At 48.1% G+C, this 15409-nt stretch overlaps 1 protein-coding gene across 5 annotated transcripts in view; it reads left to right on the top strand.

Annotated features, from left to right (window-relative positions):
• Positions 1–3032: 3032 nt before the first annotated feature.
• Positions 3033–15409, top strand: part of GRAMD1A (GRAM domain containing 1A) — a 51275-nt gene continuing 38898 nt past the window's right edge. The window contains exon 1 of one of the 5 annotated variants that reach the window (XM_081920602.1): positions 3033–3189. Coding sequence is in view for 3 of the 5 variants with exons in the window: in XM_081920599.1 (XP_081776725.1) it covers positions 14853–14890 (38 nt within the window). In the remaining 2 variants the exon portion in view is untranslated. Of the gene's footprint in view, positions 3190–7752; positions 7872–14837; positions 14895–15409 lie in introns of those variants that run through there. The other 4 variants (XM_081920601.1, XM_081920603.1, XM_081920599.1 and 1 more) reach the window with 4 other exon arrangements.

Here is a 15409-nt window from a genome sequence, read left to right as displayed (position 1 = left end):
CCACCACCACCGCTCTGGGCTTTTCCCACCTCCTCCTTTCTCTCTTTGCTGTTGCCACCAAAAGCAAAGGATTCTTTTCAGGGGGAAGCAGAACAGATTGCTTCAGGAGCCAAATCAGTCCCCTGAAAAGAGGGGGTAGCTGGCTCTGTTCTCCAGAGGTGAAAGGAAGGGTATGGAGAGATTTTAGCTCCATGATGGAACACGCACTTGGCAGGCCGAAGGTCCTGGGATTTCCAGTGGAAATGAGCAGGGAACCTCTGGCCCATGTTCCAGTCTTGCTCTTGCTAGGGGGTCCCGTTTGTCTTTTCAGAATGGGGAGATGAGCCCTGTAGTGCTCAGTGGTGGGAGAGCACAGCATGTCCACGTGTTTAAAAGTGCCCAAAAGGTCTTGTGTAGGCAAAGACACAGCTTCCTCCCGTCTGAGCTGCTTTGGACATCATTTGTCACTAGAGGGAATCGCTTCACCCTGAACAACATGGCAGCCAGTTAAATAAAGACAGGAATGGATTTTCCCCCTCCGAACTGATTTGAAGAGACACGGAGTGCAGCAAGGTGTGGTGACAGCTTGTAGTTGAAGCCGGTACTTCAAAAGGATGCCCCTTTTAGATTTCTTAAGAGCTTTTTCTTGCAACGCCAAAGTGACATCTGGAAAAGGACCCTGCTCACTATGCAGCAGGGGCTGCTTGTTCTATTTTCATGTTGCCCAACCTGCAGCTGAAAACAATAACAAAACAGACCCCTGTCCGAAAGAGATGCATCTGCACAGCATTTGCTCTCCCATCTCTTTATATACATGTGCTTTATATTTTATCCCAATACAATAGTCTGGTACAGAAGAAAGGTTTCTTAAATGTTACGCCAGTCCCTTGAAGGAGTCAATCCTTGAACGGAAAGAAAAGTTTTTAAAATATTGCATTACATGAGATAACTGGCTTACAAATATGAGGGGGCCTGGGTTAAGAAGCAAAAATGTTTGAGTATATGTTTGCTGTTCATGCAGTTATCACCACCTGCTTTCTGCATTTTGCTCCCTTCTGACTGTTCACAATCTCCCTCCCTGAATCATGTGTAAATATATCTGTAACTCAGGATAATGCTTCACGCACCTGATGAAGATGGACTGTAGTCCACAACGCTTTACGCTGCAATACATTTACAGTGGTACCTCGGGTTAAGTACTTAATTCGTTCTGGAGATCCATTCTTAACCTGAAACTGTTCTTATCCTGAGGTACCACTTTAGCTAATGGGGCCTCCCGCTGCAGCCGCACAATTTCTGTTCTCATCCTGAAGCAAAGTTCTTAACCCAAGGTAATATTTCTGGGTTAGCTGAGTCTGTAACCTGAAGCATATGTAACCCGAGGTACTACTGTATTAGTCTTAAATATGCCACAAGACTCTTAGCAGTGTTTGCTGCAGTAGACTTAAATGTGACCTTGTGCCTGTAGCTCTTTGAAGGGGCTGTGGAAGGCAGGAGCCCAAGCAAAGTGACGCCTTCCCCAATAACATAACAGTTACAGAACATGTTGTTCTTTCTTTCTTCAAAGGATGCAGGCTCCCTCACTAACACTGGCATACACATGGTAAAACAAAGAGGGGATAAAAGACTTGGGAATATTAGAACCCATCTTGTCCAAAATCCTGTTTTCACAATGGCCAAACAGATGCCTCTAGGAAGCCCGTAAAGAAGACCTGAGAGCAACAGCAACACTCCCCACTTGTGGTTCCCATAGGGCTGTGCGCACAAACCTGGTTCCAGCCCCAAATCAATTTAGGGGGTGGAGCTTCTGTTGCATCTTCCTCGCCCCCTATACTGTGAAGGGCAGCAGGGCCAATCCCACTAAGCTCTGCTCTCCAGCGTCTTCTCTGGGGCATGTGGGGAAGCAGACCCTTGAAGCCTGCAGTATTGCCCTCTGCGTTCTCCCGCTGCTGAGCAGAAGCTTCAGTCCTGTTCGGTTTAACAAATGTACCTGTGTTCCCTTGCTGGGAGCAGGTGTGCATGGTTAAAAGGTCCTTCTGCCCTGCATCCTGACACTCCTGGATCACTCCAGGAGACCCTGGAAAATTGGGTTATCTAACTCAGTTGGGGATCATAATTTGGGGCACAGCCTTAATTTCCAGGGAGGCCTACTAATTCTCTGACAGTGGAGGTTAGAAACATTGATAGCCTTATTCCCTGCGAGTGTATCTAACCCTCTTTTAAAACCATTCGAGTCAGTGGCCATCGAGACATCTTGTGAGAGTGAATCCCATCGTTTATAGCTATGCACAGAGTGAAGAAGTAACTTGCTTTTGTCCTGTCCTGAATCGTCCTTTTCCGTGCAAACAGCAGGTGATTTATTAACGGAAATGTGGGGGGTGGGCAGGAAACAAGTCTATCTATTCTGTCAAATGCCCAGAGGAAACGGTGCGTTGCTGGCGTAATGCCAATATGACGTGTGCCCATGCGCCATGGATGTCTGATAAGCTTCCAGGCAAATCTCGACTTGTGTTTACTTTGGGTTTATTGGCTTGCAAAGCAAACATGGTTCCATGTTCACTTTTCTTTTGGGACTGAAGGGACACGTGCCGGGCAGAAGCAGAGCCAGGATCTTCCTGCTCATCCAATTCTGCATTTGCCCACCAGCTCCAAACTCCCACCGGCCATTTTGACGGGTGGATGGGAAGCCTGAGCCCCCGATCTGGAGGGCCACAGGCTGCCCAAACCTCTCTGTTAAGTCCTTGCACAATGCCTTTTATTTCAGCAGCAGTCAATAGTGGTGCCGTCCAGATTTTGGTTGGACTACATTCCCACCAGCCCAGGCCAGAAAGGCCAAATAAGGGTAATGGGAGTTATAATCCACAAAGCCTGGAAGGCCCCCAATTGGTTACCCCTGCTTTTATCTGGAAGCGTTACTAGTGGATTTGAGGGGAGCCTTTTTGGCAGAGGCCGAGAATATGAGGGTTGTCCTTGCCTTTCGTGTTTGCTTGTTTTTTTAAATCAAGGAAGTAGATGCACACTCCCAAGAATGAGCATAGCTCACAAAGGCAACAGCCACAGAATGCAGAGTGTCCGTTGGAAAAGGAAAACGGAAAAACGAGTGGGTGTCGGGTAGAATGGTTGCCTTGAGCTCTTTCAGTTTATGTAATCCCAGTGGAGGAGATGGCTGGGCAGCTAGCACAAGGAAGGAGAAACAAGCCTTACTAGGAGGTGAGGTATTTTACTACAGGCCCCACCTGTTGCTTTAGCCTCTGGACCTAGAGATATTACTCCCACACCTGTTTTCCCCCTTACTTGAGGTGTGTGGTGAACTTTCTGCCCTCCAGATGTGGCTGAACTACAACTCCCACTGTCCCCAGCCATTGGTCATGTTTGCTTGGGTTGATGGGAGTTGTGGTTCAGCAACAACCCCAGGCGTTTGGCTGATTTGACATCCGATGCCCTTTTAAATGTATTGTGAGAGTGGGGGGATTATTGGTTTGCCGTTGTTATTTTTATTATGCATTTTGTTGTTTTTATTTTGCAATTTTTTTTGTCGTGAACCTATGGGTAAAGGGCGGTATACAAATTTAAACAACATTTGAAGGGACAAAAGGTTCCTGCGCCTGACACTTCAACACTGCTTACTGTTTTGTGTTTTTTGTGTGTTGGTGGGGGTTGTTTTTGCCGATTCTGCTGAATGGGGTCCTAGACGTTTGCCACAGACAGCACCACTGTCTGAGGTTTTACAATTAGATTTATTTATTTGCAGTGTTTTACACACACACACACACACAAACACACACCTTTTAGCAGAAAATACTTTTGGAGCAGCTTACAAAAATAAGTCCTAAGACAGGCCCTGCTTTCAGACAATTTAAAAGGATATGGCACATGAGGAAAAGGCGATAGGAGGGAGGAGGGGAAAGCAAGTTCTGGTGCAAGTTTTTTGGAAGTTGTGGCCAATGGCTGTGGCAGTTTGGACAGTTTTGATAAAGGGCAGCCCCTCCCTTGAAACACTGTTCTGCCCCCGCCAGATCAGATCCAGGAGCAAAGTTGGTGACAATGTCTAGGTCAGGAGGACACAGCATCTCCTGCCACGCTGCTCTTCCCTTGGATAACTGGCTTGAAAGCAGCGATAATCCTCAGAGGAAGGGTGCTTGATGGCGATACTCTCCTCCCTTGCCAATATCAGTAATTACTGTTGTGAGCAATAAAAAGAAACACACTTCAAAAAATTCCCTCCTTTCACAAGATCCAGGAAAAAATGGTTTAAGAAAACAGGATCTGGTGTTTGCAAATGTTAAAAAAGTAGATGCTCAGCCCCCAAAGTGTAAAAATATGCTATAAAAAACCCCAACTACTTCGGTGGTTTGTTCACCTCCTATATTTGTTCATTTGTTTATCTATCTGTTTATTGGGGCTTCCCCTGGGCATCAGGTTAGTCACTTTGAGAATGTGAGGTGCTGGGGTGAGATGGACCTGTGGCTTGACATGGAGGGTCTTTTCTTATGATCTAATTTTTAAAATGTCTACCCGCACTTTTTGACTGCAAAGCTCCCCCCCCCAACAGCTTGCAATACATTTTTAAAAAGGACGGTAAGATAAACAAACAAGCATAAAACATAGTCGATATCAGAATGCTAATACTGGAGCCCAAACTAAAATACCATTCAAGAACCTAAGAAGGCCCATCTAGTTCAGTATCCCGTTCTCACTGCCAGTGGAAGCCAAATAAATAAAGCAGATGGGGCAAAACCATGTACAGTACTGTACAGTAGTTGTTCTTTCCATGCATATTCTTTTTCTCCTTGGGAAGCTGAGCGTTTGTCTGATGTAAAAATCAGATTGTGTAATTATAGTTGCTTGGAAGGTCTTGTGCAACAAACCTTCATCCCCAAAAGTCAAAGTGTGGGAATTGTATGGGATAAAGCTTGCTCTGATGCAACATCGCCAAACCTACATCACCTAATCTCCATGCAAACAAATCAACATGACTGCTCAATAAGCAGGTAGCCTGGAAGTGCCACTGGTGCTCATACTCAATAGGCTCTGTGCCCTTGTAGCAAGCTTTGAGCCAACCCAACCTCCAAGGAGGCACGGAGCAAGGCCTCTAATGCTGAATGTACCTGGTTGGCAGAGTTCTGGGCCTGCTAACCTTTTTCGACCAGGAGGCACATCAGTAATTCCGAGAAAGTGCTATAGGTGCGTTACAAAATGGCTGCCATGGGGGGGGTGACGAAGCACAAAATGGCTGCTACGGGCGTGGGGGCACAAGTGCGAAATGGCTGCCACATCTGAAAGGGCATGAAAAGAGGCACTAGCGCAAAATGGTGTCAGCATGCCCCTGCATAAATGGGGGGGGGACCGTATCACCCGCAAGGGCCCTGACTCAGAGAGATGCTTTTTGTGTCTTTCCTCTTGGCCCATCTTAGGCAGTCACATTCAAAAAGTACAATGGCTGCACAAGCTGTTTCTGTGTGTGTATGACGTACTGGCTCCATGTTTGAGGAGACCCTCTGGGCAAAGTGCTCTGGCGGACCCCCCTCTTCTATTAATGGGCTCTGGCAGGCTTAGCTGATAGCACCATGTTGCAAGTCTAGGGGCACTGTAGGAAATTTAAATAGGCCTAGTTGCCTTGGCCTGCTTGGAGTTACTAGGCCAGAAAATTATTTTAAGGGGGCAGTCCAAAGCACATATCAGCAACCCAAGGAAGGCAGGTGCCAGTCTGTATATGTGTGTGCCTGTGTATGTAGCAGAGGAATTCTATTTGTTCTGAAACAAAATTGTGCCATTTCAATGCTGGGAAATTCACTTCCCCTACAGTGACCTCAAAGACAATGTCTGGGCAGCTCTCCCATGAATGAGTACTGTACATTTATTGCACATTTTAAAATTCCATAATTTGGAAAGGCCCTGCATTTGTCTACCACCATGAAATGAGTCAGGAGGCTTCTGTGTGTCTTGGAAAGGGTCTGGTTTTGAAAAGCGCACCAAAAATGTTTAACTATTCCTAGGAGTACATAACTGCTTGGCAAGGGAAGGACACCAGTAGCTGATCCAGTGCATACCGCAAAGTGCATGGCTGCATGCTGGAAGTGCAGTGATGTCATATAAACAATGGCTAGAGGAAGTAGGTTTGGATGTGGGTTCCGGTTCTATTTAAGACATCATCTGCACATAAGGAGAGGCAGTTGTCGGATAATGACAGCTTAAAGAAGCAATACAATTGTCTAGCAAAGAATGTTTACATTCCTTTTGAGAATAAAAAAAAGGAAAATGTAGCATCATAAGTTTGATTTGGAATGGCTGACCCTTAATGCTGAAAATGCTGTATTTGTGGACTTATTTATATAGTGCCATGAATTTGCGAATTCATGGCACTATATTACAGGCCTCTGCTTCTAGGAGCCTACAATTAAAGTTCACAACTGAGGAAGAGGGAAATGGGGAAGGGGCAACACTCAGCGGAAGAGAATCAGTGATCAGTCCCTGGCATCTCCAGGTACCAGGGCTGGGAGAGACCCTTGCCTGATGTTCTGCAAAGCCTCTACCAGTCAGTAGTAATCAGGGGTAGTCAATGTGGTGCCCTCCAGATGCTGGGACTATAGCTTCCATCATCCTTGATCATTAATCATGCTGGCGTAGTGTAATGAGTTTTTCATTTACAACATTTGGAGGGCACCATGTTGGAGGGCACAGTTGGTAGAGCATAAGTCTCTTAATCTGGGTTCGAGCCCACTGTTGGGCAAAAGATTCCTGGATTGCAGGGGGTTGGGCAAAATGACCTTGGTGGTCTTTTCCAGTTCTATGATTCTGTGATTCTATGAAGGGCAGTGGTTTCACTCTGTGTAAGGCAGCTTCCTAAAAGGAGGGGTTCACTGGGGAAAGAGGCATTTATTTCACTCAGTTACAGTGGGTTATGGAGACTAAGGAATTAATGTGTCACCCACACCCACCTCATTCCCGGCAGTGGAGGTTGGCTAATTGCTGGTGTCAAACCATTCCTGGAGACTCAGTTTCTGTGGAATAAAGGGCAAGGAGTTGCTTCTGCTTTTGAAACCTGGTCTTCTAACCACTGTATAACTAAATCTGAGATCTTGTTGATGCATTTTTAATGTTAAGCATTAACTATACAGAAACAATAGTTTTACACCTTGCGCAGGCACACACACTCTGTCTTCTTCCCAGTTTTGCAGCAGCCTCCATAATTGGGCAACTATCCAAAGCATAAGATTTATTTATTTTTTAAAAATGGATTCTTCTCCCGAGCTGCGCAGCAAAGGCAGCCTGGAATTCTGATTCCACCGAAGGAAGACATGCGCTGCCGTCCCTCTGATTCGCTCAAGGTCAACGCGACTCCCCAGGCCTGCCTGATCATTTCCCCCGCCCGCAACGTTTTGGGAGCGGAAGAACCCAGGAGTCCGGGCTGCCAGCCCCGGTCCGCTACACCCCTAACTTTCTCTGGCCCTGGCCAGGAACCCAGCTTCCCAGATCCACTTCCTGATCCAGAAACGAACCCCACGAGAACCCAGCCTGCTTTGCCAGCCTAACTAGGCCGCTCCCCCCCTCTTTATTGGGGTGCGTGCGTGCATGGAATAGAGCGGACCCAGGAGTCCCGGCTCGGCTCCCCGCACCCCCCGCCTCCTCTTTGCTCAGGCCCCTCCCCCTCCGGCTTGCCTTCGCTACCGCGCTGCGCGGGGCTGGAGCCGCCGGGGGTGCGCGCAACGAAAGGGGCGGCCGCCGCCGCCGAGGAAGGAGGAGGGACGGAGGGAGCGCGGGGCCTGCCTCTCCTTCCTCTTCCTCTGCGCGGCACCAGGGCCGCCGGCCGGGACCAGCGCTCGCCTCTCCATCCCGGCCGGGCGGGGAGGGGGGAGCCGCCCGCCCCGCCGGCCGCCTTGGGCTATGTTCGAGTAAGGAAAGCGCGGCGCGGGGGGACCGGGGTGCGTGGCCGGCGGGCGGGAGGGATCGGCGGCGAGCGATGCCGGCCGCGTCGGGAGCGGGAAGGAGAGCCAGGATCGCGCCGAGGGAGGACGGCTCTTGGCTGCAAGCAGGGGGCGGGGAGGTGGGGGGATCGGGGCTGCGGGGATCTCTCAAGCCGGGCTGGGAAAGGAGGCGACCGTCTCCTCCGCCTCCGGGCTTGTGCCCGCTCTCCCAGCGCTTCGGAAGCCGGACTGGCCACTTGTCAGCTGAGAGGCGGAGAAGGATGGATGGAGGCAGAGGGATGGACACAAAGGAGCTGCCGGGAAGGAGGGAGAGGGAGGGTGGCAATGGAGGGTTGTGTTTGCGTGGGACCCGGGAAACGGGTTTCTTTCTCCCTCCCTCTCTCTTCGCAGAGGTGCAGATCTTCCAAAACACCCGGCGGGGCGGAGGAGCAAAACCCGCGGCTCCTCTGCCTTAATCTCCGGAAGGCGCTGGGGGAGAGGGCAGCGCGCGCGCGTTTGCAAGCTCTTTTTGGAAAGTCTTGTAGGATGGGGGGCGGGGGGAGGTTTCAGATCGGTCAGCCCCCCCCCCGCTGCACTCCGATTTCTCTCCCACCCACTCCCTTTGCTACAGGTGCGTGTTTATCAGCGTCTAGTTCTCTCACGGTGTGACATCAGTCTGTGTTCAGCAGTGGTAGCAGCGTGGTCTTTGTAGCGCCATCGTCGGGGAAGCCTTTGTTCCGCGTGTTCCTCCACGCATTTACGTGTGCTTGTGTGTGCATATGGATGCAAAGAGGAGGGGGCTTGAGATCCCATCCCCCACTGCATAAACTGATATTCTCCATCGCAATACTGGAAAGTGTAAGGGTGCAGGGAGAGTGTCGCCCGTTGTTCTCCCCTTCATCTCCTTGGGGAAGGGGTCGATGAAGGTGAGACTTGGATTGACAGCTGTGCGGAAGGGTAAAGGGCAGCAGTAGCTCTTGGCCCATCTGGGAGTTAGAACATAATTCTCTGGCCTCTGCTGACTTCTTAGGCTTGTGTGTTTGTGTATAAACGAATAATAATAATGCCTGTGCTAGCGCACACACACACACACGTGCCTTGTGATTAAATGGGGGAAAGTTGGAACCAGGATCTCCTGAGATTTCTTCTTTACTCGGGGGAGGTATTTGTCAGTGGCTTTTTAGTAAAAGGAACAGGCTTGTGTGAGGTTCTTCATGATTGGGCTTTTAAGCTAAGGATCTTTTAATTTCAATATACTTTTTTTGGAGCACAGGAAAGTAAAGGGAATCCCTTGAGGTGTGTGTGTGTGTATGTTTTCTTCAAGCTTCTAATTTAAGTGCTTGTGGTTAAAGCGGTTTTACAGATTGGTTTTACAAAGTTCTGATTTTATTACTTCAATATTTTAAAGGCCAGTCTTATGATATTGAGAATATGGAGATTATAGGACTAGGGGGTAAGAAAGTAATAAAATATTACATTTGGCCCCAATACAAGTTTTTCAACTCATGCTGGAGTAACCAACATGGTGCTATCCAGATATTTCTGGATTGCAACTCCCACCAGCCTTGCCCATTGGCATATGGAGACCACCATGGTGGTTATAGGTTAGAGTCTTCTGATGATCCAGACCACTGAGTGTCACAAGCAGAAAATAGGATTCCTGATGACCAGGTAGTAACAGGTTACTTAAGTAAGTGAGCCAGGTTTCGTACGTCAGACCAATAAACAAATGCAGTATATAGCCAAATGGATCTAGAAGAAAGTTTTTTTTTAAAAAAAACCCCTAATAAATAGATTAGATCCTGAACATAAAGGCAAACCTATCGATTGAGGTTCATTTCACCCATCACAGGAAAAAACAAGTCTTCATTTCTAGTGTGGATAAATAATATACTTTCTGTACCATCTGAAGGTCATTTGGATGCCTGAAAACACACAGAACATGAACTCCTGGTAGTCAAAAGACATTCACATTACAGGAAGGTCACAGTTGCCCCATGGATCTCATTGACATTAGCGAGTTATCAGGGAGGCTCCAGATGAAAATTTCTGAAGTATCTTTCCTTACATGAACCATGGGTTAAAACCACAGGGTTTAGCCCTGAATTCCTCTGCAGCTATACAATTAGGTGTCTTTTACACATTCTCACAGCCCTGTGAAAACTATAAGCAGCTCCTGTGCAGCCACTCGGGCAGTAGGCTAATCACACAGATCTTTTGCACAGAATCAGAAATGCTCCCTTCCTGGTGAAGTTCTAATTCCATAGAAAAGCCTTAACATCAGGGATGGAGAAGTTGTGGCCCTAGACATGTTGCTGGACTCCAAGTCCCATCACCCTTGACAAATGGTCTCTCTGGCCAGGGCTGATGAGAATTTGAGTCCAACAACAGAAGGAGGGCCGCACAGGTCCCCCCCTCCCTGACCTCTACAATCAGGCCTCTCAGCCACGTCATTGGGTTATTTATGCATTCTCAGTGCATGGGAGCTGCTGGCGGTTACAACGCTTTCAGGAGGCCAGGAAAACATAAAAAGGCATGTCAGGGCAAGGCTGACCCCAACCCACTTCCCCCAGGACATTTGGCTACCCAAGCAACTCCACAGCAACTTGGGGAAAATGGGCCTCAGGATGCCTTCCTTGAATGTGTGTGGCTCCACCATCCTTTCACAAGTGACCTTCGAGTGTGTCTTTTGGATCACGTGCAGCCAGCACCTCCAAAAACCTTGTTACCCTAATCAGCTGCTTGAGTTGCTTGTGCAATTTGGATCAGCCGCAGTCTACACTGAGGGTGTTTCGAAAACACCCTGAAGTGTGGAGAATCCCTGTGACAAAAGCTTGAGCCCTTTGTGGGGGGTGGGCACAGTCGCCCCTGTGCCTTCCTATTCTGGAGGTGAGGAGCCCAGGCAATGGAAGTGGCTCACAGGAAACTCTTGTCTCTTCCCCCCTACCCCACAATGCCTGACATCTGGGGCAGCATCCTGCCAATCTGGCACAATTCTGGCTGCAAATGTGGTTCCTGCCTTGGCACAAGGCTCTCTGATCTGAATCCTCAGCCTCCCACCACCTGCGGGGATGAACTGTCGCTCTCTGTCTGTCGACCCTTTCCCTGTCAGCCCTGCGGTTCCTGTGACAGCCGCCCCCATCTGCTGAAGGCCTGACCTCTTCCTCCCTCTGGACACCGGTGGGTCCGCGTGGCACGTGGATGGGAGGCAAGGCAAGGGAACTAGGTTGCTCAATGCCATGCCAAGGTCGGCCCCAGAGAGAGCATTAGCATTTCATTAGAGTGGATGCTGTGGCCACACAGAGCATGGGAGAACAAGGAGCATGACATGCACAGTCCCCTCTGCCCTTTCTTTCTCAGCCCCAGCTCACACCCTTGCTCTTCTTCTGACAATAACCCTGCTCCTTTCTGCTGCTGTTTGGTGTGCTTCTGTAACCTCTTTTTCAGGCTATGTGCACACCATACATTTAAAGGACACCCCCCTTCAAGTCCTGGGAACTGCAGCATGCTGAAAGGAATTGTATCTCTGTGAGCAGTAACTACAGTTCCCGGGGTTCTTTTTTAGGAGGGGAAATGTGCTTTAAATGTGTGCAGCCCTTTTCATATTTTAATGCTTTTAAAAAATCCACATGGGGTATACCATAGTTGGCTCTTGTGCTTTATGAATAGGGAAACAGTGCATACAAAATCTGGGGCCAGCCATGAGAGGTTTTAAGAGGGGCTGATCTGGAGGCTTGACTAATTTTGGAGGGTGTTAATGACAGGTTGGGGTGACTCTGTCAAGGATGAAGTAGGAAGATTTCCGCAAGCCTCAAAGATCTGTAGTGTTAATTCTTTACAGGCCTAGGATCCACTCGCTTTAACTATTTTGCAACATAGGGCCTATTTATTATTTCTCATCCATTTATGTTTCTCTGTTTTTCTCTTCTTTCCCACTTTCTCGTGGCACAAAGCTGACTACAGTTATTGTTGCTGTGGATGTTATTTAATTTACATACAGCTTAATGGCAAACTAGGCATCTAAGGCATTTATGAGTAAAAAAAACCCATGACAGAAACATTAAACATTCCTAATTAAAACATGCAACCAAGCTATCCCATTTAAAAAACATTGCAGTTAAATTGGGTGGGCCCTTCCTAGCAAGTATGGATGGCATCTGTCTATCTCGGGAGACAATGGAAGGGTGTGCCTGTGGAGGTGAAGTCAAACCATCGGAGAGTTACAGCACCTGCTGTGGCTATAGAGACCGATACGGAAGAGACATGTTTTGTTGCAGCGGGGGCAGATGAAAGTGTTTGGCTGCAAGTATACATGCAGCAGCAGGCAGCAGCTGCAGTGCCACAATCAGTGGGTGGCTGTGAGCTGTCCACCGTATTTTTAGTGTCAGCATTGGTAGGCCCTCTGGGGCTCTGGGCTAAGGTTGCCAGATGTTGCGATTGGCCTGTTGAGGCATATCTGTGCTGCAGTCACAACAGTCTGTCTCGTCTGCCAGGGTATCCTGGGAATTGTACTTGTAAAGCTACCTGAGTTGGCAGCTGCCACCACATCTTGCAATAGCAAATCCCGTAGTTTTTATCTTTGAAGGTGACCTGGAAACTACAACTAATCCAGAATGTGGCAGCTAGACTGGTGACTGGAGCGGCCGCCAAGACCACATAACACCGGTCTTGAAAGACCTACATTGGCTCCCAGTACGTTTCTGAGCACAATTCAAAGTATTGGTGCTGACCTTTAAAGCCCTAAACGGTCTCAGTCCAGTATACCTGAAGGAGAGTTTCCACCTCCATCGTTCTGCCCAGACACTGATGTCCAGTGCTGAGGGCCTTCTGGCGGTTCCCTCACTGTGAGAAGCCAAGATACAGGGAACTAGACAGAGGGCCTTCTCGGTAGTGGCACCCGCCCTGTGGAACGCCCTCCCACCAGATTTCAAAGAGAAAAATAACTACCAGACTTTTAGAAGGCATCTGAAGGCAGCCCTGTTTAGGGAAGCTTTTAATATTTAATAGACTATTGTATTTTAATATTTTGTTGGAAGCCGCCCAGAGTGGCTGGGGAAACCCACCCAGATGGGTGGGGTATAAATAAATTATTATTATTATTATTATTATTATTATTATTATTATTATATCTGTGTGCTGTCTGAAGAAGTAGGAGCACAATCTAGTTGTAGAAACGTAGGAGAAACTGCCTTACGCAGGGTTTCCGACAAGTGATTCCCAATCTTCCCTAGAAATGCTGAGGATCGGACCTGGGACCTTCTGAATGCTGTGTGGATGCCCTAGCAATGAGCCGTGGCCCCGTCCATTGTCTCTAACCAAGGTTGCAGCTGGTAAACACCAACAACATCCTTCACCTGAAGCAGCAGATCGAGAGCACCCTCCTTCAAAGCTGCCTCTTGTTTCTTGTCTTCCTCTCCTGCACAGCCCTAATCTTGAATGCTCCTCTTAATCCTCAGCCTCATAAGAACTCCAGGTCTCACCCCAGCCCCTCTCTTTCTCTCTCCATACGAGCTCTCCTCTGTTTTGGTCTCTTCCCCCTGCGCTTCACAGCCGCGAGGGGCAACGTAACACCAGCTTTCTTTCCTTTTCTCCTGGGTGAAAACTGTTAGGCAAGGTATCCCTGTTCAAAGGCAGTGTCTTCTATCCGCTCCCATAAGGCGTAAGTGAATATCGATGAGGCAGCTATTTATTCTCATCACCCAGGGGCAAAACAAAGAGGAGCCATGCCGCCATTTATTCCCAGGAGGCAGCTGGCTAAGAGCCCTGGGGAATATTGTGGAAATAGCACTTGTGGGTTGCTAGTTTCCTAATACTATTCTGGAAGGCTTGCTCCAGAGGCTGCAACTTGGGTTTTTGTCCCCCTTCCTCTTATAACCAGTGAGGCCACCAATGAATCTTCCCCTAGGGATGCCTCAGAATCAACACAGGCAGCCTTTTCTTTGTCTGGATAGAGTTGCAGGGCAGGGGTGAGGTTCATAGAGAACATAAAGAGTCCTGCTGAATCAGAGGAAAGGCCTGTCTAGCCCTGTCCTTCTGTTCCCATGGTTACCAACCCAGATGCCTATTTGTAGTCCACCAGCAGGACATAGGGACACAGGAAGCTGCCTTATTGGCCTGTCTAGCTCAGTGTCGTCTACGCTGATTGGCTGTGTCTCTCCAGGTTCCAGGCAGGGGTCTTCTCCATCCCTACCTGGAGATATATGGGATTGAACCTGGGGACATTATGAATGCAAAGCAGATGCTCTGCCTGCTGAGCTGCATGCCTCCCACGGTTGTTCCCTAGCAACTGATATTCTGAGGCATGCTGCTTCCAATGCTGGAGGTGATGTGTAACCATCGTGACTAGTAGCCTTGTAATCCACAAATTTGTCTTAACTGCTTTTTAAAAAAAGATGTCCAAATTGGAAGCCATCTTTACATGATGTGTAATTAGATGAGGAGGCAAGCTGGCATGTTTGTGTATCTTCTGCTGTCCTGGTCCCATAGACTGATTGTTGCACCATTTTGCTCTGCAAAATGCAACTAGGGATGCACACACACCATAAATTTAAAGGACACCAAAATCATGTGCCCCCCCCCCAAATAATCATGGGATCTGCAGTTTGTTAATTAAGGGTGCTGGGAATTGTAGTTCTGTGGGGGATAAACTACAGACCAAAGATTCTTTGGGGGAAGAGATGTGCTTTAAATCTGCTTCAGATATATGGTGTGTATGTTCACTGGGACTTATGTTCCCTCAGCTGGAAGTGGGTGCATTCTTTCCCTCCAGAGTCTGCAGCTGCGGGTCCTAGATAAGGCCAAGCAATGGTCCATAGAGAAGAAAACAGGGTCAAATGGTACGATTGGCTGAGAGCCACAGCCCTCCCACATGCTACCCAGAACTTGGTGTTCTGAAGTGAAATTCAAGGACAAACAGGAATTAGGAAGAATGACTTGACTCTTCAGCGCATATTTTGACAGGTTGAATTTATGCGGTTATTTTATTTGGGAATATACAGTAATGAAAAGTGGGTAAGAATTTTTTTATATAAATAATAATACTGATAGTAACAACTATTATTAAGAGTGCATGTGAAAAGCAATGAGCACTTCCTAGAGATGCTTATGAACTATTTGAGTTGTCTAGCCATTTCCTTTGCTGTTGAAGGTGGGATTCTATATTCTGGTGAAATTTGGAATTTATGTGCATTTACACAGGGTTCCCCCCTGCAGAGTTGAGAGCACTTCAATTTAAAATGAAGCACTTAAGGAAGCACACAGGTCTGTGTGCTTCTTGGTGTCTGAATCTGACACCCTATGAGTCGTACAAGGGCATGGTCCAGAGACCCGCCACTCACAGCAGCCTTGGCTGAAATTAAGCAGATCTGGGGCTAGTGTGTGCCTGCCTGGATAGGAAGCCACCACGAATCCTGTACGAAGGCCTCACTCTGTCTTCACTGGAGGAAAGTGATCCAAAACTTCTGGCAATCCTTGGTGGTTTGGCAAAATTTGTCCTCACTAAGATTCTGCTCTCACCCCTGAAAGAG

Source organism: Podarcis melisellensis (assembly GCF_964234715.1).
Source record: "Podarcis melisellensis genome assembly, chromosome: 8".
In the NCBI taxonomy this organism is placed as follows: Eukaryota; Metazoa; Chordata; class Lepidosauria; order Squamata; family Lacertidae; genus Podarcis; species Podarcis melisellensis.
Note: the sequence above shows the minus strand (reverse complement) of the source record. Positions and strands in the feature narration are given on the sequence as shown.